Below are 25,863 nucleotides of genomic sequence, written 5' to 3' on the forward strand. Positions count from 1 at the left end.
CCAAGTTCTGCTTCGCTCCTTCTTCTCTCGAGAGCGATCCGCGTGTCGAGCAGAGGCTTCTTTGTATTTAACACGGGAATCGCGGCTACTCGAGATCGCCATACGTGTATTTGTCAATTGTTTTTGTTGTTGTTTCGTTTAGCCAAGCATTATATTACAAACGATCGAGACGTTTTGAAACGAATTGCGTGAGCGTCAGGCCGAGGTGTTGTATGCGCTGTACAGCACATTACATACGTATATAAACTTTGCTGAAATTTGCACAATCGGCAGAGTTATCATAACAAACGAGAAACGAACACGCGTGATGAAACTCAACGAGCATTGAATTTTCCGCTTACTCGGCTCTGCGGGGATTTCGCATTCGAGAAGTTGTATATTATATGCTTATGCGGCGCTACCCACCGATTTTACATTGTAGTCACGTTCCAACTCGAATTCGAGATACCCGTGTACTTCCGTTCGAATTAATAATCTGCACACTTCCGACTAATTTGTTCCCGATCATATCAACCCTTTGGCTCGAGTTCGCAAATGGCACTTTCGAATCCACACAAATAAATGCTCTTATTTGCAAATGGCCAACACATGTTAACGGGGGTACGGTACGTGCATTAACATCGTCTTCCCATACTGTACAAACAAGCTGTACCTGATTTACCGGAATCGTTCGTGCATCGTGTGTACTTTTGTAAATACACACTCTTATATTATATAGGGCCAAGGGCAGCTGTTGTGACAGGCGCATCTGGTCACCCCCTCGTCACTCATCGTCGGCATTTTTCAACGCGCCACGAGAGAGAGAGAGACGTGCGCCACAATTACTTTGACACGCGTGGCGAAAATTCGAAAGTCAGCACTTTTGAACCGAGAGAGAAAGAGAAGACGATATTATTTTACGAAAGAGTCACGGACAAAGGAAAAATATCCTCGATGTTTGTAGATTTGTCAGCGATTACACATCATCATTGTCACGAGAATCGATGCATACATCGTTGCAGCGCCTCTTGTTGTTTTTTGCATTAGTCAGCTGTCCCGTGCACGAGAGAGAGAGAGAGAGAGAGGAGATGCGCTTGCTCGACAAAATTTTCCCGATACAGTTGAAAAAAGGAAAAAGAAAAATCGATCAGCAAAGAGGAAGTTGGCCAAGCTCGTGCATTGGATTATTCGATACGGTAGAGCAAGAAAAAAAAAGTATTGTCTCTGAAGGATCGTACCTCCTCGAAGCAGCAGCGCCTTATGCAGCATGGCAGTGGCAGCTCGCCCGCAAGAATGTGCATATACATATGGGTACTTGCAGAATCAGTAATGGTCAACGTACCATTCATGAGATGTTTCTTTCCTCTTTCTCTCTCGCTGTATCCGTTTGCACATCTCTCTCTGCTGCTGCTTCTGCTGCTGCTGTTACTGCACGCGTCCGCCCGCTCGCTTCATTGTTGCCGCTTGATCCCTTCATTGTATTCCAAGGCTCGATCCCGTATGTGAGTCGTTTATATACATGCGAGATACATACGTGTGACTGCTACACGTACGCGGGTGTAACTGCGAGTGTATTTTAATCAACGGATCAGGACGATGATGACATTAGCGATTCACTGGCCTACGTATCTGGATTTTCCCTTGAAATATAAGCGTTTTCCACGTACATATCGACTATTATCGATATTGAATCGAGCCGAGAGCTTTTAGCCGAATGAGAGCGAGGCCGAAGCTGACGCCGACGCCAAGCGTATACACACACACGTTCACGCGTGCGAAGAAACACTCCCAAGCGAGATTCATTGCGTGCAATTTTTTACCCCTCGTACCCTCTCCCTACGATATACAGCAACTATGTGTGCACCCGCACCCACGCACGACGCGGCCGAATGAGTCAAAACATCTGGTTTGCGATTGATAAGGTCGATTCGATGAAGCCTCGCTTTTTTCGCGCAAATTGATCGGAATATAAAAGTCGCGCGCTCCATATTCAATGTAAACAAACACATTCCGAGCATCTGGTATACACGTGCGCAATAGCCGGGCTGTAAAACGTACTTGCGCGCATCGTCGTCGTCGTTGTGTTTTCGTTGAAAATTAGAACATATGCGTGCTGACGAAAGTAAAAGAGAAAAAGAGGGGCCGCTTGCAGAAAATTGCTCGTGTAGTAGTAGTAGTAGTAGTGAGCCGCATCGACGACGCCTCGATGTAATCAATCAATTTGAGTGCACGCAGAGGCCTCCGCAATTTTCGGTCAACCGGAAATTTCTTGGCCCCCGCATGAAATGCCCGACTTATTACACTTATTTACACGCGCGATGCGGTGCGAAGAAGGGTAAAAGATATTGTATGACTAAACGCGCGCAAATGTACACGTTCTATGTATAGCCACGTCGTAGCGCGTCAATTAATTAAACTCCGTGTACGTACGTACGACGTACGTAGCAGCAGCTCGTGTACACAAGAACAGGGTGAGAAACTAAACACACTCCTCTCGGAAGGATATATGATTACGGAATCTAGTTTCGCGCGCGAGGGGTGGACCTCCGTGTCAACGCGGGTATGTACCTACGATATGTATAGAGCCGAGTGTAAATCCGAAACCAGCCTGACTCGGCGAATTTCGCTCCGCATATCGAACTAGAGGAGACAGACGCGTGAAATGCATCCTCCTCTCTCGGCGAGCGCGTGAAATCGTGCCCCCAGCAAGCCCGAGATCTGGCCTGCTTATACGTGTTTTACATGGCAATAACTCGAAGCGAAAATCGTGTTTCGATTGTCTCGATCGTTACGTATACGTATATACTTTGGGAAAAATGAATTACATTAGAGCTCGAGTGAATCATTCTCGGCGCGTATATGGGTGCGGAGTCGAGGATGATTGATGATTTTCAATTAGTTCATGCAGGCTGTAATAGTTGATTGTTCCATGGCAATAATTGAGATTAACTTTTATAATATTATCTCGTAGATATATACACATGTATAATAATCGCGTGTCTATCTCTTCTCTGTTACAGGTGAGTCATAAAAAACGACGTCTTTCCAATCGACACACAGGCCGGTGAGCTGTAAATTACATAAGTTAAAACACACACGTAATACTGAATATAATGCTATTCTATGGGTCTATATGGTAGATTTAGTTCGTCGTGAATATATTATATGTATATGTAACGAATCGCAAGTGAAGTACATCGCTTCGACTCGTCCTCGTTGACTGCACACGTTCGCATTACATAGCACTGTATATACAGTCATAGTTTTCGCGCACTCTCAGAGTCCATAACGTATATAGATAGCGTCGCACAGGCAGAGTTCGATGTGTCGCGCAGTTGGGCGCGGTCATTCACCGCCGGCATCGCCTGCGAAATCAGCGGCAGTCGCGTCCTCGGAGCCGGAGTAATAGTGTCCCCAGAAGTCGCCGAGCAGCATGAGATTGCCGGTGTGCGGTATCCTGACGGCGTCGACGTCGGCGTCCTCGGGCGCGTTGGCCGCCAGTCACGGCCCCCACCTGCCCTCCGCGGGCTCCTCCAGAGTGAATATCTGGCTGCTGGTGGTGCGAGCCGCGTCCTGGCGTCTGCGACGTATTCTCCGGGCGACGAGAGGCGTGAAGAGGCTCGGGTCGAGCTCGCGTCCCTCTCCTCCTCCGACTCGACGCTTCGGCGAGATCCGGCCGATAAGCAGCGAGGCGAGGTAGCCGACTATCAAAGTTATGCTGAGCCCCATGAGGCTGTACCAGTGGAACGAGATGCGGTACAGATAAAAGTACGAGCTGTCGTCGTCCGCCTCCAAGCTGATAGGACTGCTCACCGCCGCCGCCGCCGCCGTCGTGCTTGTCAACTGTCTGCGTGCAGAATAGAATGCGATATTATATTATGCGCTCGCGACGGTCTCTGCGGTATTTTCTATTCATATAATGCATACATAAATGCCACCTATGTATCTGTACGCACGGATTTCCGCGCTATTCTTTTTTCACACCCATTTAACGGCGAGTCCGTCTCTCTCTCTCTGTTTTTCTCTCTCTCTCTCGTTTTTTTGTTTCAAAGCCACTCGAGCATCAATAGAGTCGACGACTCACGATTATATTATGCTGTCCCGCTTGACAAAGCTCTCTCTCCCTGTCTCTCTCGCTCGTCGATCGGATGGTAATTCAGAGCTTCTTGCGGTTTGATTTCTATTATACAGCCGTGCACACGACGCGGAAGTGCAGCGCAATTGACCTATTAAAAGCCGCATGCAGCGCCATAAACGAGTTGAAAGAACTCCCAGTGCGCTGCCGCTCTGTCGCACACTGCGTTTCTTTCTTTTGTACTTTTGTTTCGTCGCTTTGCACCTGCACACGCGCGCGGACGCCCGACGCCAAATGCGACTAAATTTAGAGCCACTGTCAAAACACAAGGTTAATGTGTCCGTCGTGCCGCCTATAGAGATACGAGACTATTAAAAGCAGCCTCGCGAGGGATAATATTTACTTTGACTAGGCGTTGACGGAGACCAAACGGAAGTGAGTTACATTATTATGGCATACACCAAGATGTATACTCACTCGAATTGCGAGGCGATGCTCGAGTTGGAGTTACTGCACGCCGTGGAGGAGTACGATGCCGGGCCTCGATGGTGCTGTGGCCGGGGCTGGCCGAAGCTCGCCCACATGCACGTGACCAGGGCAGTGACGATGCCCGCGATGGCGCCCCACTCGTTGGCCTCCTCGAAGAACATGCCCAGAGTGAAGATACCCAGAACCGGACCGGCTATCGAGCCCGTGATCGAGATCGTCAGCTGGAGCAGACTGCCGAGGCTCTCGGCCAGAAAGGCCACGGAGACGCAGCTGCAGCCGTTCAGCACGGCCAGGATCTTGCCGTAGTGCGTCGTCCTCTCGACCGGGAAGGTCTTGCCGCACTTCTGGTAGATGCGCTTGAGATAGTCCTCGAGAAAGACGGCCGCCAGCGAGTTGAGCATGGCCGATATCGTGCTGAGGCTCGCGCTAAAGATCCCCGATATGAAGAGGCCCGTCAATCCTGGATAGACAGCCATCTTCGTGGCGGCAAAGTACGGCATTATGCGGTCGATCGAGGCTATCTCGCCGGTCGCCACCGGGTCGCAGTCCTTGTAGACGGCGAAGAGCGTCATGCCGCAGAATATGGTCATCATGGCGAAGGAGATGAGCAGGGGCAGATTGACGAAGAGGGCGAGGCGAGCTTTTTTCAGCGATCTCACGGTGAGCAGTCGCTGAACCTCGACTTGGTTGACACCGTACAACGAGCAGAACACGCAGAAGCCCGCTGATGTCAAGCTCCACCAGGTCTGTCGGATGGTCGGATCAAGTCGGAAGCTGCACGATTAAAGAGCGCAAAAAAACAGAATAAGAGCTTTTCGAGGAAGGAGCTTTTACTACTTTACGAGCTTACTCGAACAACTGGGTACGATTGGCCTGCTGAGCGATGCTCCAGACGTTGCCCAGTCCTCCTTCGATCTCGCTCGAGGCCACGCACAAAATGGCTATGAGCGAGGCGAACATGAGGATCGCCTGGAAGATGTCGGTCACGAGGACGGCCTTCATGCCCCCGATCGTCGAGTAGAAGATGCATATGATCGATATGAGACTGATGCTGGTCGTCGTGGATAGGCCGGTGGTCGCCTCGATGGCCAGCGAAGGGGCGTACAGGACGATGCCGGTGTAGAGCGTCAGCTGAATGAAGTTGGCGATGCTCGTGGTCAAGCGGGCCGCTACGCCGAATCTCCTTTCCAGGTACTGCAATCGTGTACGACAACGTGTGCGCCATATCATCGCGCATTGACACATTGTACGAGGAAGTAAGAGTTAATTACGGGTCATGCGTGTGTGTAGGACGTTTCTATCGTGACACGGTTCATTTTTTTTTTATATTATGACAACTCACCTCGTAGACGCTTATACAATTGAGCTCGAAAAAGACAGGCAGGTAGAAGAAGGCGACGACGACGGTGGCTGCCGAGATACCCAGGTAGATGATGGCGAACTGCACCCCGTGCGCGTAGATCTCCGAGCCGATGCCGAGGATCGTGATGGCCGAGACGAAGGACACCATGAGGGCGATCCCCAGCGGCACTATGCTCATCGACTTGTTCGCCGAGAAGTACTCCTAGGATATAAAGTTAGCTCTCATTTTCTTTCGTTAAACTGTGCACGAGTCACAGAGAAAGAGACAGAGGGAAAGAAATGACGAACCTCGGCGGTTTTTTGACGTCCACCGGTGAAGCGATAGTAGATGCCGATGCAGACGGAAATCAACATGACGATTCCGATGACTAGGTAATCCTGCCATGTCAGCATCGAAGACTTCTGGCTCGTCTAAACGCATAACACGCGGAACACGTGTAAAACAGAGCCGTGATTTATCAATTGGCCGATCGTGCTCCACGTCTCGAGCGTACATATATGCAGTAGAATTAATATTTTTGCGTCTTTCTTTTTCTTTCAAATATAATCCAAAGCCAATCAGATAATATTGTTTTTGAGCAGTGTATATATACGTGTACGCGGAGCAGTGCTCGGCTGTCTTTATCTGATTCGCTGTCATATATAGTCGCGTGCATATACGTGCTTATTATACGCGGGATTACGTCTCGAGCGAAGGCAGTTACAAGCGCGACTCTGCGGCAGCGGCTCTCAGCGTGACCGCAAATTAAAAGAAGTAGTAATCCGCAAAAATAGATTGATTCGTTTAAATCGTTCTCTGCTCTACTTACGTCCATGGTGCTTTACGGTTATATTCGAGGTCCGTGTGCGCGAGCCCCTTTTTTCAGCCTGTGTCTCTGAGCTGCAGCTTCGGAGGAAAAAAAAAGCAGCGCAGCACCTACATCCCCTCGTGAGCTGTATTCGCCTACTGCGGAGTTTAAGCGTCGAGGGTCGACGCAGGATTTCTCATCTCCTTCCGCGGACGATGTAGGCTATATAAGTTACGCGGGTCTATGATCCGTTGGCTGACTCGTCCGCGCTCCAACTGCATATAATAGCCGCGGATCTCAGCCTGGAGAATAGCTACTGTCTCGAGACTTGCACGCGGGGTTACGTAAAAAAGAGTGGCTCAGCACTTTTGTCTCGTCGCACTACTGGCCCATACACGCAAAGAGACACACACACACATAACGTACATCATATACTGTTAGCAATGTAATTGGCAGAGACGTATACAAAACAAAAAGAGGAAGAAAATATGGAATTAATTTGGCGTCCGAACGAGCTCGCGAGCTATCTCGAGTCGAGTTGCAATCCAGCGACATGTCTCGCGCGGGCCAGCTCGTTCACCACGGCTGCTATACAATATACAATTGAAGCCGAAGCAGGAAGTCTTGGCTTGTAAAGCTCGCGTTATAATATAAGAATCGCGTGGCTGAAATCGTGGGCGTTGTCGCGCGTTATGCGTCTAGCATGGCAATTGTCACCTGCGCGAGCTCGTTGATTTACGAAGGCGCGCGAGGGAAGCTTTCCGTACATTGTTACACGCGCGCGTACGTAGACTCGAGACTGCATTCGCACGTAATAAATAATAAATTCGCGGCTCGAGAGCGCGGGGGACGAGGCGATCGGCAAAGGAAAATTAATCGCCGCAGCCGCACGCAGCTCGTCATTAAGCCGTTAGATGCATATAGGCACGCGTGGATGTGTATAATATAATCCGCTCGATTCTTTTAAGTGGCTCCTACCAAAGTAGCTATATATAAGCTACGTAATCGCGCTGACCTTCTTGCAGCGATATACATTTAGTATTTAAACATTTTGCTGCGCCACTTGACACGCACACCTGAGCTCGTTAAAAACGCCGCCGGCTATACATCTAATTCGTCAGGCGTACGTTCGCATAACGCGCGGTGTAGTCGAGCACTCGAATTTATCGGCCTAATGGAAAGGATAAAATGCAAATGGGCATGTTTCGAGTGGCGAGCTAATTGGAGTAATCATGTCGCACCGACACTTTGACACTCATCTTCTCGCGTTGTATGCGCGCCGCGCGATGCATATAATATTGCCCGGCGCGCGATATATCGCATTAAACTTTCACCTCGGCGTCCGGAGCGATAAATAAAGTGCAGCCGCACGTAGTGCGCACAGTGAGCTCGTTTGTATCGGTGTATATATATACGTGGCCTGCCAGAGTACGTCGAGTCATTACATACACACATGCGAGGCATGTATCGAGCTGACATTAAAATGTTCCGAACGTATCTATATATGCTGCGGCTACAGCTATATATATCGTAACGACTCTATGCTCAATGGGCGAATTATGAGGTAAAAATGTCAGAGTTGGCCGCTTTATCTGCGGCCGTTTTAAAACGTTTTCAATGTATATGCGTATATATATACATGTATTATGTTCCTTTCGAATTCCAGCATAGACTCCGAGCCATTGCTATTTGGCGCTATCTCTATTTACAAGCCGTGTGCACGCGCGCGCGTGAGATTGCAAATTATGCCTCGGCACAAAAGGTCCTCTCTCGCGCCGAGATCTTTTCCCAGAGCTGCGCGACGACTATATATACATACCTATAGCCGGCGTGTGCGTGTGCAGAGTAAGGATTGTACGCGCAATGAGCCAAGAGTAAGAGAGAGAGAGAGAGAGAAGAAATGCAAGAGCGGCTTTTTCAGCCCACGCAGCGCAGCTATTGCAGCTCTCTCGGTTGGGTGTATCAATGAGAAGAAAATATTTATAAGACGCGTATGTACGTACGTATGTATATTCTGCGCTCATTGCCAAGCGGTCGTGGAATTGTCGGAGAGGATCAGATGGATATCGGTGGGGGCAGAAGGTGCGTTATGCTAATTCGATTTTTTACATCTCGCTCGATACACTTTCCCGACGCAGATATCGAACGCGCGACAATTGCGACTCTCTCTCTCTCTCTCTCGCTACAACGCGTCGTTCGATTCGCCTATAAGATAAAGATACGCGCGTATACTTTACTCGACTCACTGCCACTGCGTCTTTTCCTTTTTGCTCGATGCACACTCCAGCGGCGCGCGTATACGGATAATTGACCAGTGCGCGCAAACGGAAATAGACGCCGCAAGCGCGAGCCTAGACTATTCTTTTGTTGTTTGTTTAACGTGTATAGTGCGCTATGTACGCGTACGAAGCTTGCGACTTTGATATAATTTTAGATCGGTTGCGAGCGAGCGACTGCGAGCTATTTCGAATTTGCCACGCTCTCCGAGACTATACGGCGCGCAATTACTCGCGCCCGAACGTGTGAGGCGCGCGATCAGGAGAGTCTCTTTCAAGTGCATTGATCGAAGCAACTCGAAACAAACCAGATATACACGTGGATGCGACACTTGAGCTCGATGTAGCAATCCTTTTGAACGGTCAATTATATGGAATTATTATTTGCGCGGGTGGGAAAATAATCAACTCATTAATCGAGTCGGCAGCATCTCAATCGAGCAAATGCATTAATATTGCATACGTACACGTCGAGATACATAATATAAGAGGTACATAGAAGCGGCGTAATCGAAGCAATGACTGCATAACGCCGCCGGTACATCACGTCTAAAAGTAGCTCGTACACGGCGCTCTAATGTGTATATGTGCGGTAATGCAGCTGCAATATCGAGGTTAGAGCGATTAGCGATGATCGAATCCATCGGCTCTGATATTTTCGCCCGGATTACAGGTTTTGCCGCGCGTGCGCTCATATGCATATAAGCTCGTGTATGTAACATCGCTCGACTCGAAGTAGGCGTAAGTATAAGTGAGAGAGCCGATTGATATTTAGCGCGCGTAGTCGGGCCGCCGCGGCGTTTATTCATTCGCACACGGTATAAGACACTCGCGGAGGGATCGTGTCTCTTTTCGATAATAACATTGTACATAATAGGCATCGATGCGGGCCGCGAGCTCCACTCGTCGAATCGAGCGCGGCTCATATGCGAGGCGCGAAAGAGGCTAGGTCGGATTTGCATTGGAAAGTTCGCACGTGTGAATGACAATGTAATGTGCATACAATATATACGTATCGATATAGGAGGTGCTGGCCGCTGCACACACACATACACACACACACATTGTCGCTGTCGAGGCGTTCAGGTATGTCTCGCGCGTACACGTACCGACTATAATATAACAATAGCCAAGCTTGCGAGAGAGAGAGAGCGAATTAGAGCTAATGAACGATATAATAAAACAGCTGAATGCCATATAATACGACGGTCGAGAGGAGCTGCCTCGGCTACCTTAACGAGGAAATTATTGATTCGACGCGCATTAGTCTCATTATATATCATACAATACTCGAGACTGATCGGGAGTCGACCAGAGAGAGAGAGTCAAGCTCGAGTTCAAGAGAGGAAAATGAAAGGATGACGCTCAGACGTCGAGGAGGAAACAGCCGATTGTGCGTGGCAGTGCACAGTGATGCGAGCGCTGCCCTTTTTTTTTTAATTCATCGCAGCACGCAGCAGGTCCCATGCGGCGATCGAACGATTCGAGCTGCGCCGCGCACTTTTTCCCTCGCAACTTATTCGCTGCGAGCTCGTTTACAACAATAGCTCAACGAGTTGCTCGTATTTATATACGCCACGTATTGTGGCGCAATTTTCGACGCAACGATGAGATTTCGGGCCCGCTTCATTGTCATGCTAATGTATATAATCGCGAATTAGACTACGATCGCGAGCACACGAGCTCATTGTGTTTTACGCTTTCTTCGAGTTAGACGACGTCGAAAAAATCATCGCACGCGTGTTATCGGCGATCGAGCCAATCGTTCAGCCATTCATCGTTTTGCGAAATGGCTTTTTTTCGCCGATATTTACTTTTGAGTGGAACGGCTTTCGTCGACCCGCACGTAAACAATCCCAATCTAGTCAACACGAGCGAGACTGCTGGCAAACATCTCACGAGCACCTTGTACATACATGAGCTTTTTGATCCCATCAACAGATGGAGTACTATAAATCCGCAAGTGACAAAAAAATGTTCGTAGGCTATATATACCTAAAAACTATTTTCAAAGACTTGGAGTAATGGTGTTAGTACAGTCCTTATTAATATATTTTGTTGTTTCTAGCGTCGCGCGAGCTATCAGTATGAATTCCTCGCGCGTTCGAACACACAACACACCTCCTATAAAACATTGACAAAAACAGGTCTCGGAACTTGTTTCCGCGTCGTCGCAATCGTGTATACAGCCTAGGTACCTCTCTGCCTTTAACTCTCTGCTCTGTTTATGCGCGTCTGCGTGCCGGCTACGTGTGTGTATAGAGCAGTCAAGTTCGCGCTCTACCGCGCGAAATACAAAACCGGAAAGACGGAAAAAATAGTCTAGTAGAACAGCGCGCGTCGTAGAGATCGCGCACAGATATAGTTGCGCTTCGCCGCGCTGCAAAAGCCTCTATTTCGCCTGCCTCTTGGCCCGAAGCTCGCCCCGCGCGCACGCCTCCAACGCCGATGTAATTCGCCGCCACGGCCGCCGTGTATAAATCAATGGCCTAATGAGCTTTTAATAAACGACTCGCGCGATCGTGACGCGGATCGCCAATTCGAATCTTAATGCGCTCGATTTTTTCTTGTATACCTGCGCGCGCGCAAAATACGTGTGTAGAGTGCTACACCTATATGTCGAGACGCAATCTTGTTTCTCGCCTGTGTATACGAGCGCGGCATATATCGCTGCGCGCGGCCTTATCGACGAGATCGAATCTTATCGATGCTATATACACATTTTTCGCGCGAGCCTATATGCACATAAATAAGCCGTATATAAATATTTTATTGTTTATCCAAGCCGAACTAACGAGAGCGTGATTTATAAGCGTCTCTCTATTTTCGATTAATCGATCGCAGCGGCCACACAATATAATGTCGAGTAATTAGCGCGAACTTGCGCGGTCGCGCAGCTAGTTTTTCGCCCTCCGGCGCTATCTTTAGATTGAAAACTGGCGCAGTTGAGCAGTGCGATCGATTTTTCGACTCGTACCTGTTCAAGCTCACTAATATATTTAATTTGCCGCGAATTCTTATCGTTTCGCAATGAGAATTTATTCAATTTTGATAAGGAGTGATTTATTTGTCGGGCTATTAGTTTGAATCCGCTTTACAGACGTCGAATTTTTGTCGCCCGATGAAAAATCTAGTAGTCGATAAAAGCTCTTACATTATAAGCTAGTAATTAAAATGGCCAAGCCGAGAAATGTTAATTGAAGTACACTTTTGAGAGGTTGTCTTGGTATCTCGATGAAAGCAGTAACCTGTAAAAGACGAAAAAAATGTCATCGCAGAAAAGTTAACCGATAGTAAAATTCAGCTTACCGTTTTCACTTGCTGTGCAAGGCTCTCAACATTATGCCTGCCAATTATAATTACAGTCGATTAGTAAAACTTTTTTTCCATCATGAAAAATAAATAAAGTAACTCACGAGTGATCTTACGTCGATGACTCCAGCGCCTTCATTTTCTGATTCGTTATTTAAATTTCCTTCAGACAGATTTTCATTTGAATTTCTTTCCTGTGAATTGTCATTCGAGTTTCTTTCTTCCGAACTTCCATTAGAACCTGTCTCATCCGAATCTTTTTCATCAGAGTCTTTTTCATCTGAGTCTCTCTCGTTTGAATCTTCTTCATCCGAATCTTTCTGATCTGAGGCTAATTCACTTGAATCTTTTTCAATTAAACCTTCTTCGTTAGAATCTTTTTCATCTGAATCTTCAAGTTCTGCATAATTTCTCGCTTCTAGAGATTCGTCTGAATGGGGGTGATTCTTTGCCTCCGACGATTTTTCTTTTGATTCTCCCGAATTCGGATGGTTCTTAGCTTCTGATGACTTTTCATCAGATTCACCAGAATTTGGATGATTCTTAGCCTCTGATGATCTTTCTTTACTCCTCGCTTCCAGAGATTCACCTGAATTAGGGTGGTTTTTAGCTTCCGATGACTTTTCATCCGCTTCACCAGAATTTGGATGATTCTTAGCTTCTGATGATTTTTCTTTCCTCTCTTCTAAAGACTCATTTGATCTTTCGACTTCTTCTTGACTTTCCAGCGGAGATAAACTTTCGTTGGAACCGACAATACTGTCATTTTCTTGAGATTCATCACTTTGACTTGCAACAAAGGCTGCAAAAACGAGAATCAAGCAAAAACTCAAACTGTGAATATGCATTTTAAAAACGACGTTTGTGAGTCAATTTTCAAAGTTAAACTGAAAAATTGATCAGTTCCGAAGCACCGAATTATATTGATAAACTTGATAACTGTCATTGACACAATTGACGGGGAAATCGGTTGAAATAATTATTATTGGGTCGAAATTGCAATTTATAAGCATTTGTCCAAACATACTCGTACGCAAATGTGGGTTAAATAAACTGCTTTTGCATAGGCCATAACGCATTCTCAGACGAGATTTACTTTCCTTCTTTTGTTTATATCACGCGCTCCTCGGATATATATTCCGAAATTTATCCTTTATTTCAAGCCGCAGGCACGCGAGTATTCATAAAAGTGGTCAAAAATCCAAGCCACAATTACACTTTGTACGTGACGCTGCACAATGGCGCGGCCCGTACAGGCTCTTGGTTTTGGAAAAATCGAAGAATATGTGCTTCTAGGAACGAGGGGCACGTTGTTGTTTTTTTGTATCCCATTCTGTTTTATTTTCAACCAAAAGAAAAAAAAATACAATAAATTACCGGTTATTACGAAAAGAAGAGTAACGTGCCGGGCTCGCGCTCATGCCTCCTCTTCTCGTTCGAGATTATCCATTGCGAAAATTAATGGGCCTCCCCTTGCGCGTGCACCTAAAAAAAAGGCGCACTTTCTAACTGCCGAGAGAATCTCTCTCAAATTGTAGACCGAGAGAACTTTTTTATGGCTTTGAGAAAAAATTCAGCCCTCCCTCGGAGAGCGGCTTTTTTCTCACAAGGAATTATTTTCCATTGAGCGCTTTAGTTTTGTTTTTTTTTTTTTCGTTTGCAGCGAGATAAGCGTGTGATATTTTTTCCGATCGTTGCGTGCACGGCAATGACACACATGATATAATTTTCTAATGCGATTGGTCGTTGTCATCGTAAAGTTTGATCGATCCGCGCGGCCACCTACGTCGGCGAATCGCATATCAAAGTGGTCCGATTAGAGGCTCAAAGTGTCGCGCCGATCGTACGCATAAAAGTGTATATATTTAGTTCGCGAGTTTGCTTAATGCAAAAAAATTGTCTTTATCATAAAGCAAACAAACTTCATTAACATGGGTGCACGCGTAAGCTCATAAATAAGCGACTAGATCGAGCGACTCGATGAAAGTTAGTAATGTATATATTTTAATGCGTAATATTTATTGCGTTTGTTGATTTATTACACTTGAGAGCATATAGCGCGCGGCGAGATTACTAATCGTCGGATTTTTTTTTGTTTCGCTGCTTGCACGCGGCGATATGTATGTACAGTATACGTGCCCGTGACGCTCGAGGATAAAAGAGAGAATGATAAATGCAAGCGCATTGATTAGATGCGATATTGTGAATTCTAATAGGTTGGATAATCGTCTATACATATGAGCTCGGCCACTGCCATACAGCTAGGAGGGGAAAAGAAAGAGACGAGCCGAAGGTTTTGTATCGACAGAATCGAAGCAGCAGAAGCAGCGAGTCCGTCACGAGGCGCAGCTAAGCCACATAATGCACAAAAGGGCACGTATGCGTTTAGATATACTTACTCGATCGGTTCGAACTCGTGCGATCGCGAGTTTGCCGCATACGTATTATGGTATAGTCCGCGAGACATGCATTAAACAAGAGGCAAACGCGTAGACAATGAGCCACTTAGCCCAAGAGGATTACATAAATTGACCCAGCGCTACTATATGCCGTACTCCGCGTGCAGCTTCTCCCAAGCATGTGTCGCATTTCTGCGAGGGTTGCGGGTTTATGTATAACAGATCTTTTTCCGGGCCCCGATTGCAAATAGTCCCTGGGAAACACAATGCGCATATGTGTGTGTGTGTGTGTAGGTACAGATACATTTACAATAGATGACCAGAACAAGAGAGAAATAATATCAAAGCGGAAAACCCGTTAAGAGCTGGGTTTACACGCGTATAATACGCACATGTGCATTCCGAGCTCTCCCAACTCGCGGACATTCTTCCGCGACAACATCACGCCTTTGCGCGCGCGAGCTCGAGAGCGAAAAAGTGACGGGATAATCGGAGATTTTCGTCGTCTCTCGTTCGTCGCGATCCAACTCCGATCATCGAGTGTGGAAAAGCCGCGCCAAGTGGCCGTTAGTGCGTACCCACATAAGTATGCAGGCGACACTCGATGATCGGCGTCTTTGCGCAACGAGCGTAAAAGTACCTCGGCGCTGGGCATTCGGTACAAAAATCAAATCGTTTCGCAAGGCCATAACGCGCACCTCCATTAATTACCGGTAATTTTTACCTTCTTTCTTTGTTACGTTCGTTATGCTGCTGCTGCTGCCGTGTGGAGAACATATGGCAAGTGAGGTAGAGTCTCTCTACGGCAATTGCGTTCGCGGCTGCAGTGCGCGCGATCGTACACACACGCGCATACACGCATATACACGTGTAGTAAGACTGGCAGTCGCGCGGCTCAATGAGATTTATAACCCCGAAGAGCAGTTGGCCGCAAGTGTCTCGCGGCCAACTGCTCTCTTGGCTTGATATACATTCGAGTGTTTTTATGGCGTTTCGAAGCTGCAGCGCGCCAAATAATAGAATAGACCTCGGCGAAAATCCAGCCCAAGGGATACATAAGTACATCCAGCCTCGAATCGGTAGACACGCTTATGATTCCAATCTCGACGATTCCAATGCTCTCGAGGATCGAGCAGCGGCACTCGTTTACTTTTTATATTATAAACATACAATATAATGCGCCGCTATATGTGTGTGTGTGCGATACATTCAAGTATTTAATACGGATGTTATACACGAGCCGAAGCCTTCAAAGACTTCACTTCATTAAAACGTCACGTGTGCACATACGTATAAATATATAATATGTGTACGTGTGTCAAGGCGACGATCGTCGTCGTCGTCGTCGTCGTCGTCGTCGTCGTCGTCTCGCGACATGACAGCGATGAATTCGAGCGGATCGTTTCTTTCGATCGAGCTGCGCTACGTAGTCGCAGTACTGTACGCTTGTCACAAAAGTCATTTGGAATTACGTTTGACGCGCGTATATATACGTATACGACGAGTCGCGCAAGTTTTTACACGGATCGACGAAAGCAGCGATGCTTATCGAATTTTACTCGCACGGGGAGGAAAATCATCCTCGAGGCAGCTGTTGTATGGTATATTCTTTGCTCGTCGGGATCGTTGGCAAAAGAGAGCTTTATTATCGTTCGGCAATTCATTACGCTAGAAACAAAGTATATATATTAGCATCTATCGTAGCGCAGCAGCGTTGCGCTTGATTTATTCAAATTAGATCCTCGATGGCATTAATATTTATGCCGGCCGCCACCGCGTAGCCGCGCGCACAACTTTGAGATCCGTGCACGCGCGCGGCTATATAACGTAAAGAAACTCGTTTACAATTTTCACGTCATACTTTACTCGAGCGCGGCGCACTTACACATATAAAGCACGACAAGTCGTAATTCGTTGGCTCGTTGAAAATTTTTTATTCCCGCGCGCACTTGAAAAAGTCGCAATGTAATAATAATATCGCTCTCGATGCGCGGCAAATAAAGTCGTCGTCGTTGCGATCGCTCGCGCGCATTATTATTTATATTACACTATTGGCGGCTGCGTATACCGCTCTTCGACCTCCTTAAATGTATTTGCATAAATCATTCGCGGCTCGGGCCGATCGCGCTTCGCCTCGTATATTACGTACAACGTGTGATACGAGTGTCGAGACATGTGTCGGCCGGCCTGGCCCTCATGCCTCTCTCTCGTTGCGCCTTATGGGATATAATTCGGTAGCGATGGCTATTAGGATAAACGTACCGGACTTTGTGTTAATAATTAAGAGGAAAAAAAATACGACTACGTAAAAAGATGCCAGGGAGAAAGTTGCCGTGCTTTCGTCCTCTTCTGTTTCCTCCTCTATATACATATAGGCGTTTACTGTACAGGTGTACGTGCGTGCGTGCGTGCGTGCGTGTGAACTCGCTGCTCGAGCGCGTGAAAAAATGCGCGTGTACATTGGCTTTATATACACAATCGAAACGTTGGATCGAGCATGCGAGGAGCGTAACGATGACCCGAATCAACAAGTGAATATTTCCCTGCCTCACGACGACGACTCGAGCTCGTCGAGTATATTTACGTGTTCACATGCAGCGATCGACGCGAAATTTCGCCTCGCTGTACAGCTACTACTGCTACAACTACTATACTCGTTATTCAAGATTAAACGACGTGTTATACGCTACTACTATTTCGCGGCGAGTCATCGTCTTACATGCTGCACCGCTCGGCGCTCACGATCGCGGCTTATTAACTGATTATCAGTGCTTTTTAAAACTCATGCCGCTCGCTAATGGCATCCTATTACATTATGGCGCGCACGTAAGATTTTTTCTTCTTCTTTCGATCGCGCTTGCGAAAACTGCAACGCCGCGTGCGCTGCGCATATTCACTGGAATTGAAGATGATCGTTGCTCCTCGTCGGCCCTCGAGTAGTACACGAGTGATTTTTAATGCCCAGCGATAATTCACTCGCCGAGCTTTCTCTGCGTTGTAGTTTGCGGCCTGTACACATACTGCAGTGCGAATTGACGCGCTCGCATTAGCCGTGTGCGTATACGGACGCGAAGCTTCTTTTGCTCAGCAGCTCTTTTGTCTTTGTACGATCGTACGAGCTCGCGCGTTTCAACGAGCTTCGTCTCTGCGTTGTTGTTCCCTTTGAACTCGAAAAAGGGCCCCAGCCATTGTCTACGCCCGTCGCACACATCCGTCGGCGCATACGTACTGTCTCGTGGCCGTGTTACACACAGTCCACGCTCCGCCGCAACGATCGATTTCCTATCGACTTCTCCGAAACTCGCCCGGCCGAAGTATTTGCGCTCGAATTATGTTTCTCCTTTTAATCAATTTTCTTCGATCCAAATTAGTCGTACTTTGGACGCCGAGACGAGCAGAAACTTGTCGAATTTCCCCCAACCCATGGGGAAGAGAGTTTAGCGTAGTACGTAGCGTAGGCGTTGCGAGAATGAGCGAGCGCGCGAGGGAGAGAGAGAGAGAGAAAATTTTCGCTAATTTCGAAGCGTACAGTATAGCTTCGGGGACTTGCAGAGAAAGTCTGCGGTGTGCCTCGAGAGCTCGAGTAAAAGCTAGAGCTTTTCCCGCCGTGGCTCGTTTTCAGGGCAAACAATGACGGCTGCTCGCGCGCGCCTTTTAACATAAACGTAAGGTACCAAAACGGAAGAAAGCGCACTGCACATTTGACAAATTCATTTTCCTTCGCCGTGCATATACGCTTGGCACTTGTAATTTTTACATTTCAGACCTGTGCGCGAGCGGAGTTGTAGCAATTTCATCAGCAAAATAAACTACAGGAAATTTAAACAAAAGTGTATTTTGACTGGGAGCTCCTTTTGAGCTTGTCGTCTTATTTTTGGCCTGTCCAAATAACATCTCTTTCAGCTGCTGCTGCTGCATAACAAGTACCTTTGCTGGCTATAAGCTCACAAAAGCCTGAAAAGCGCGCGGTATGCTACTACTATATGTGCCTCGGTGTCATTAACTTCAAAGCCGCGCAGTTTTTCCAGAAAATAATATTTCTTATATCCTTTCGAGTCGTAAATTATCCTCTTCAAAAAGGCAGCAACAGCAGCAGTCAAAAAATAAAGGCGCACGTTAAACTCATACATATATACAAGGTACGAATTGCGGCGCGCGTGCACGAATATACATACTCGCGTATAATCACTCCTTATACTCTGTGTGTGTATAGGTAGGTATATTGTAAAATCACCAGCTCATCCTTACAGCTCGGTCGGTAGAATTTGCATTTCAGCTCGTTAACCTTTATACGTACGATATAGGCATCGAGGTATATAACAGCAGCAGCAGCAGCCTCGAGAGCTGCCTCACCCTGCCAGTTGAAGCGTGACTTTTGGAGAAAGAAAAAAAAGGAGCGCGCAGTCGAGTCGGAGCACGGCTCTGCTCTGCTCTGTGTATATTGCGCGCAGAGACGAGTCTTTCGGTCTGTCCGGCTCTGTCTCTCTCTCTCTCTCTCTTACAACGCGTTCGAGTGAGTATGAACGATTGCTCGATGACCCGCTCTCATACGTACATACATACATACGTGTGTGCAGATCTCAAGAAGCGATCACGATACACTCTTACATGCATATATGTATGCATGAGCATCCGTTTTGTCGAGGCTCCAACGGAACGTACTGTACGTGTGCACGTGCGTCTACCGAGTACAAACACATATATACAGTCGATCCAGAGATAACTGCCATATGCATACATTCAGTCATATACGTTTTTTTACATCCTCTATATAATAGGATTTTTAGTTCGACTCTGCTCTCGAGCGATGTATAGAGAAATGCGATGCTACTCTAGACTCGCGCGTCTCGAGATGAGCTGCGACCTAAATTCTGCAACGAGCAAAAAATATCCGAGCGCCGTATAGTAGTAACGTTTGTTCGCGCGTCGTAATGGAGCTGAAAAAAAAGTGCACCACTGGAACATGATCCGACGCGCAGACGAGAGGAAGAAAGAGAGAAAAAAAGCCGCAGCTTTCATCGGTGCGCAGCTTTTTTTGCTATTTACGTGCCGTACGTATATATAGGCGCAAGCTGTGTGGCGCATTAAAAGCCAACCGCAATAGCAGCTCCAAGAGTGGTACACACATAGTTAGTCGGGAGAGAGACGACGAGTTTCGACGAGCTTTTTCTCTTTATACGATGTACGTCGAAATATTCCGCGCTGCTGGGTGTATATACCTCGCGGGACGTCTGGTCTTTTGACGCGACAATTTTCCAGAGGCTCTTGGGTCTCTCTTATATCGAGGAGGATCGATCGCCATCGATGCTCTATACGAGCTCGATTGACAAAAGGCACGTCGGTGGAGCAATTATTGCGACTCGACTGTCGGCTTCGTCGCTCGATCTATATAATATACTTAAAGACGAGTCGAGACAAAAAGATACTGGACGAGACGATAGAGGCGTAGTATCGGGTTTTGCAAGAGAGCGACGTCGACTCGAGCTAGCTCGCACGCATCAAACGATTATAACGATTTAATCTTGTACTCTCGACTGTATGTACCGTAGATCGTTGCGTAATACACGACTCTTCGTTACGCAGAGCGAGCGATTATTATATTTTCAAGATTTCCTGCTAGTAGCACGACGGACTAATGGAAGAAAATGCAACGGCAGCAGCAGCAGCAGCTGCTCGTGCACAGCAAAGGATGCAAAAGTTCAAAAGACGTGCCAGCCCGCGTATACATATAGCTTATCGATGCAAATTAAAGCGTCAAAGCGTATAGTAGGTATACACGTGCTGCAGTGTGGTGCAGTAGCAGCGGCAAGTGCAGCGCGCAAAGCTCCCGCACATTCATATTAGGTGGTAGCGCGTGCTTGTATTATAGCAGCAGTAGCCGAGCTAATTTCGTTACGCCGAGCTCTACTGCGGCAGTAAAGGCAGCTTATACTAGGCTGCATTGATATAAAGTCTCGACGTGCGGCGGCGGCGGCATACTACTACCGAGAGTCTGCTACACGTATAAGTATAGGACGTGGCGCGGATCTGACGCGCTTAATTCCGAAACGCGCTCGATTCTTCAACTTGCGCGCACAGCACATAGAGATGCTTGACAGTGCCTTGAACCCGCGGCGCAACGGGACGCGCCCTACGCACACGCCAAATTCGATGTAATGTAACGTACTACGCTCGCCTCGCGCAGCAGCTCAGCTAAGCTCGCCAATGCTTCGTTTGTATTGAGTCGCTAAACGGGCATTTTTTCTCATTGTCCTTTTTGCGCTCGAATCGTGAAAGTATACGCGGTCGCGTCTAATTGCTCGCTCGTCGAAGCCGCTTTTTTAAGCGTTGCCAAGTTTTTCTCCGATCTCGTGTCGTCGCTCGACCAGGAAAATCGCCGGGAATTATACTATTCGCTCATTCAATTACGCGATACGTGCGCCAAGCCGATTGATTACGTCGCGGCGTGCACAACATAATTTTCGAGCTCATTACAGTGGTAAATCATCGCGACGAGCCGCGCTCCGCATCGCGTGCTACGCTTACGCGAGAGCCCAGGCCGACGGTTCCTTTTTTTTTTCATTTCTCGTTGCGGCTCGTGCGCTACTATACTCTCTGCGCTATCGGATGTGCACTTTATGGTCGCCGTAGGCTCGCGATATCGACTCTCTCTCTCTTGCTCCGCAATACGTATACACCACACGTGTATTTGGAATTTTTGTCTGCACGCGCCTTGCGTGCCCGTAATTGCATTGGACCCCTAAGCCAAGAAACCATTGATGCCGTTCCTTTTTTTTTCTTCTTTCCTTTAGGCCTTCCTTTTAAGCCGATACTTTATTAGCTTTATGCTGATTGGATTGGCGTACTTTTCTCTCGCTCTCTGCACTTTTCGTCCGTACCCGATATATTTATATGTTTGCAGGTATTTGTCCCGTATTCCCACACAATCTATAAATACTTTCAATGTTTTTTTCAAATATAATTTTCCACCCAACATTTTGTCGGAAAAATACAAAAAAAGACTCACTTTTTTTTAACTTTCTGTATAAAATTACGCATTTAAACTTGATCTCTTAACATTTCACAGAATTAAGCATCTCATTCATTACTATACTCGATAGCTAATATCTAAAAATTGACAATCGAAATCGAATTCGATTACAACTGAAACATCATTTTCCTATTTTTTTTCAGAACGAATTTCAACCGCAGAGTCATGTGTTCCGAGCGAAGCGACTGCGAAGGCCAAGAGTGTGTCAGCTATGTCACCAATCGGTGATAAAACAGGCGTCCTGCTGTCGAGGTAAGCTTACTCTCCACTCAAACTACCCGTTATATACGTGGATTTTCTACCCGTGCACTGTGTGCATGGGTGAGAGAGCTGCATACAAGTTGGATTCGAGCGACGGTCACATAGCTCACGGCTCTTTGTCGATGAAGTAGAAAACCTCCAAGCCGCGAGCGTAATATCGATTATTGTACACTTGATTCGTTTTCAAGATTCCATCCAATTACGAAAAATTTACCAATTCCTTTTCTGTTTCAGTTTGTAAATTCATCTGCCATAAAGCATGTGAGGAAAAGGTATGTTAAATTAAAACTGTTCAAATTCAACTCTCCCTTCATACATACAATTAAAAATTTACAATCAATGTAATAAACAACAAATTTTTAACGAGCAAATGTAAGAAAAATAATTTTCATTGACGAGTGCTTAAAAGTTTTCAATTGAGTCTTCTACTCAATTTTAGTAAATTCATCAATTGCTGTATTAATAATAAGTATATGTTGCCATAATCAGATGAGGTAAGTAAATGAAGAAAAAATTCGTCAAGTATAAATTATAATTATTTATTACAAATTTAAGCAACAGCCATTTGTGGGGCCACTGGCAGTGCTACTGGCGGGGCCATTTTAACTTCAGAAACAGGGGCAGCATACACCTGCTCTTCTTTGGGCTCCTGGACAATAACATTGTCAGGAAGTGGTTTCTTGGGTCCGTTCTTGCCTGCTGGATCCCAAGGCAACATAATTTTGACCTTGATTCCCAAAACACCTAGAACAACATTTATTGATTAAATAAAATCAGTAGAGTTTTTTAAGTTAAAAGAATTTAAACTGTTTATGTTACCTTGTCTGAGCAATACGTGGCGTGTGGCAGTGTTCACGTATTCGTTGGTGGGCTCACCAGAGTGGATCATGAGACCATCAACAAACTTCATCGACTTGGCACGTTGACCACGAAGTTTGCCACTGACGACTACTTCGCAACCCTTAGCACCAGACTCCATGATGAAGCGGAGTACTCCATAGCATGCCCTAAAAAATAATTTTTAAATTAATACAAGGCTTTGTAAATTAAATTACAACAAATTTTTAAAGTAGAATAAAATAACTTACCTACGGACAGCCAATCCACCGATCAGCTTGTATCTCAAAGATTCAGCTTGAGCTACAGCGCACAATCCTCTGGTGGCTACTTTCTCAGCATAAAGCTCAATGCTTCCATCCTTGAAACCAAAACGCTTTTGGACAAGAGACGTAAGCTCCCTTATCCTACGTCCTTTCTCTCCCAAAACACTTTGGGTGTGGGTAGCCATCAAGATGACTTCAGTTCTTTGGGGAGTGACACGCACTTCCACACCAGAGTAACCATCTTCAGCGAGTTCACGAGTCAAAAACTCGTTTAACTCAGCACGGAAAACTCCGTCTTGTACAAACTAAAAAAATGAATATTACATTTCATGTTTATTATCAGAAATATTCAAAATTAAAAATAAGAGAATTCATGCTAACAAAAACTGAGACAGTAGGTGGAAACGCGAGTATGTAGGCACATACACATCAAGTCACTCAAAACTGAAAGTTTTAATGTAAATATTGATAAGGTTAGGTTTTTTGCAATTTCGATAAGAATTTGTTCACATCAAAAAATCTAACATATTTTCACTAAGGAACGTAAGAAAAACTAGCGAATTTCTTCAAAAACATGTTAAAACGCATGTTGGCACGTGTGAGTGAATATAACCATAAAACACAGCAACGTGTATGACCGGCCGTCGCACTAAGAACAGCTCACAAATTCACTTGCAATGCAAAAACGATGCAATTCCGCGGTTGTATCGTAAATTATCAATAACAGCGCGTAACATTATAATTGCAAAAAATGAGTAAAATGTACCTTGCGTTTTTTCGAAATAGTTCCAGCCATTTTGGGAATTAGATAGAACGTAAGAATATCATGCGATGCACGGGCAAGCGCTCACAGAAAAGAGAGGCACATCATAAAGGTAGACTACAGTAGAGTCTCCACCGGCCACCACAGTTGAGTTCTTCTTCCTCTCCTTTCTTCAGTGGCGCCAACTATGAGTGAACTTTTCGTCGTACATACGGTCACGGGTTTAAGAATGGGCTCGAAATTAAAATTGATTAAATGAAGAATAAACCTTAGAGTTTTTTATTATATTTTACTAGAAATTTGTAAAGAATTTCAGTTTGAGTTAGTTCAGGATTATATAAAAATCGTTTGATAGAAATTAATATATTATAGTATTTACTGTGGGTGCTCGTTTCAACGATGAGTATGCATTGCGTTGCGCAGTGCGACTCGAAGCGACCTCCCGACTTTGCGGATACCACGCCAACTTTCTTGCAGTCACTTAGGTTACCGACTTGAACAATTTTGCAGTTGTAGTGTAAATTTTAAAGTGTTAGCAACATGAAAGCCAAGGGCGATGTAAGTAATTTTTTAATCACTTGCATGTTTACTTCGGTAACAAGTGTCACGTAAACAAATTATAAACAAATTGAAATTTTTAATAACAGTTGAATATAGAGTGTAAATATTGAGTGTTCTTTATTTTTTGTTATTAGTTTTTACTACATTCATAAATGTTAATACTCTCACTTAAATATATAAGTGAAGTTGAATTAGAATTTACTTTTTCTATTCATTTCAAATCATATTACTTTCTATTTAAAATAAAGTATTACATTGAATGTTGTCATTTTTGAATTTATCAAACTACAAATGTTATAATTTTCAATAAGTTTTATTGTTTACAAGTATTTGAAGTAAATTTTTCTCATTGCTAATTGTAATCAAATTTGATATTTTCAGCTTAAGGAATATGAAGTCATTGGGCGTAAATTGCCCACTGAGAAGGAGAAGGAGACTCCTCTTTACAAAATGAGGATCTTTGCTCCGGATCATATTGTTGCTAAATCTCGTTTCTGGTACTTCTTGAGACAACTGAAGAAGTTCAAGAAGACTACTGGTGAAATCGTATCTGTCAAACAGGTATTGTCATACATTCATTTAATTATATCTATTAAAATTTAACATGTCACTTTATAATATTTTCATTTCTTTTTCTTTAATATTAGATCTCTGAAAAGTCCCCGACCAAGATTAAGAACTTTGGTATCTGGCTGAGGTATGATTCCAGATCTGGAACTCACAACATGTATCGTGAATACAGAGATTTGACTGTCTCTGGTGCTGTCACTCAGTGCTACAGAGATATGGGTGCTCGCCATAGAGCTCGTGCTCACAGCATCCAAATCATCAAAGTGGAGAAGGTCAAAGCAGCTGATTGCAGAAGACCAAATGTCACACAGTTCCATGATTCTAAAATCAGATTCCCATTGCCAAAACGCATCCAACACAGAAAACAAATGCCTGTGTTCAGCGTTAGAAAACCAAGAACATTTTTCTTATAAATTTGCCTTATTGTAAAGGAAAATAACACCAGAATGAAGCATGTTATATTATTGTCAATGTAACCAAAATTTTGGTTTATTGCATAAATATTGTTATGTGCGTGGAATCGTGAGAAATATGATTCTGACAATTTATGACTGCACATTGTTCTAGTTGCTAAGACTAAGTTAATTTGTTGTATCAATAAATCATTTTCTATGAAATTTGTTACAAATTAAATTTGTTGCTTCTTATTTTCATTTTAGATTTTATGAATGAGATGATTATTTTTCAAATGAAAACTTTTAAGCACTTATATTGAGTTATTTATAGTGATAATTATAAATTTTTGTATTTTAACTGAAAGATGCTTGCTCCAAAGTTGTGCTCTCTTTTTCTCTTCATAATGATTGATATTGTTCCAATGTTAATTTTAAAAACATTGTGCAATTTTCTATAGGACGGAAAAAGAAGGAAAACATTAAAACGTTAAACTAGAATC

The 25,863-nt window shown here is 45.2% G+C and overlaps 4 protein-coding genes across 9 annotated transcripts in view; 2 read left to right on the forward strand and 2 right to left on the reverse strand.

Moving 5' to 3' along the window:
- LOC106654995 (tensin-1) overlaps positions 1-25,863 on the forward strand; it is a 100,239-nt gene that overhangs the window by 19,258 nt on the left and 55,118 nt on the right. For all 6 annotated transcript variants that reach the window (XM_023461393.1, XM_023461395.1, XM_023461397.1 and 3 more), the window contains exons 2-3: positions 21,854-21,962; positions 22,206-22,243. In XM_023461393.1, the coding sequence (XP_023317161.1) occupies positions 21,854-21,962; positions 22,206-22,243 (147 nt within the window). The remainder of the gene's footprint in view (positions 1-21,853; positions 21,963-22,205; positions 22,244-25,863) is intronic.
- Positions 2,955-6,956, reverse strand: LOC106655160 (putative sodium-dependent multivitamin transporter). The gene is made up of 6 exons (XM_014375380.2): positions 6,715-6,956; positions 6,194-6,316; positions 5,886-6,107; positions 5,394-5,737; positions 4,532-5,317; positions 2,955-3,826 (listed from the first exon to the last, which is right to left on the reverse strand). Exons 1-6 carry the CDS (start codon positions 6,718-6,720, stop codon positions 3,481-3,483), a joined length of 1,827 nt encoding a protein of 608 aa, XP_014230866.1. The 5' UTR covers positions 6,721-6,956; the 3' UTR covers positions 2,955-3,480.
- Positions 22,490-23,969, reverse strand: LOC106655162 (40S ribosomal protein S3-like). The gene is made up of 4 exons (XM_014375383.2): positions 23,841-23,969; positions 23,060-23,379; positions 22,791-22,978; positions 22,490-22,715 (listed from the first exon to the last, which is right to left on the reverse strand). The coding sequence occupies exons 1-4, from the start codon at positions 23,868-23,870 to the stop codon at positions 22,522-22,524; spliced, it is 732 nt and encodes a 243-aa protein (XP_014230869.2). The 5' UTR covers positions 23,871-23,969; the 3' UTR covers positions 22,490-22,521.
- LOC106655163 (60S ribosomal protein L18a-like) lies at positions 24,295-25,537 on the forward strand. Its single transcript, XM_014375384.2, has 3 exons — positions 24,295-24,395; positions 24,780-24,959; positions 25,046-25,537. Exons 1-3 carry the CDS (start codon positions 24,378-24,380, stop codon positions 25,379-25,381), a joined length of 534 nt encoding a protein of 177 aa, XP_014230870.1. The 5' UTR covers positions 24,295-24,377; the 3' UTR covers positions 25,382-25,537.

The sequence above is a fragment of the Trichogramma pretiosum genome, unplaced genomic scaffold, assembly GCF_000599845.2.
Source record: "Trichogramma pretiosum strain Unisexual culture from Peru unplaced genomic scaffold, Tpre_2.0 scaffold2, whole genome shotgun sequence".
NCBI classification, from domain to species: Eukaryota; Metazoa; Arthropoda; class Insecta; order Hymenoptera; family Trichogrammatidae; genus Trichogramma; species Trichogramma pretiosum.

Coding starts and splice junctions, on each gene's coding strand:
- LOC106655160 (XM_014375380.2), bottom strand. Junction 5,738..5,885: donor ATTGTATAAGCGTCTACGAG/GTGAGTTGTCAT, acceptor ACACGATTGCAG/TACCTGGAAAGGAGATTCGG. Junction 5,318..5,393: donor AATCGTACCCAGTTGTTCGA/GTAAGCTCGTAA, acceptor TTAATCGTGCAG/CTTCCGACTTGATCCGACCA.
- LOC106655162 (XM_014375383.2), bottom strand. CDS start 23,870: ATGGCTGGAACTATTTCGAAAAAACGCAAG. Junction 23,380..23,840: donor CTATTTCGAAAAAACGCAAG/GTACATTTTACT, acceptor TCATTTTTTTAG/TTTGTACAAGACGGAGTTTT. Junction 22,979..23,059: donor GGTGGATTGGCTGTCCGTAG/GTAAGTTATTTT, acceptor ATTATTTTTTAG/GGCATGCTATGGAGTACTCC.
- LOC106655163 (XM_014375384.2), top strand. Junction 24,960..25,045: donor AAATCGTATCTGTCAAACAG/GTATTGTCATAC, acceptor CTTTAATATTAG/ATCTCTGAAAAGTCCCCGAC.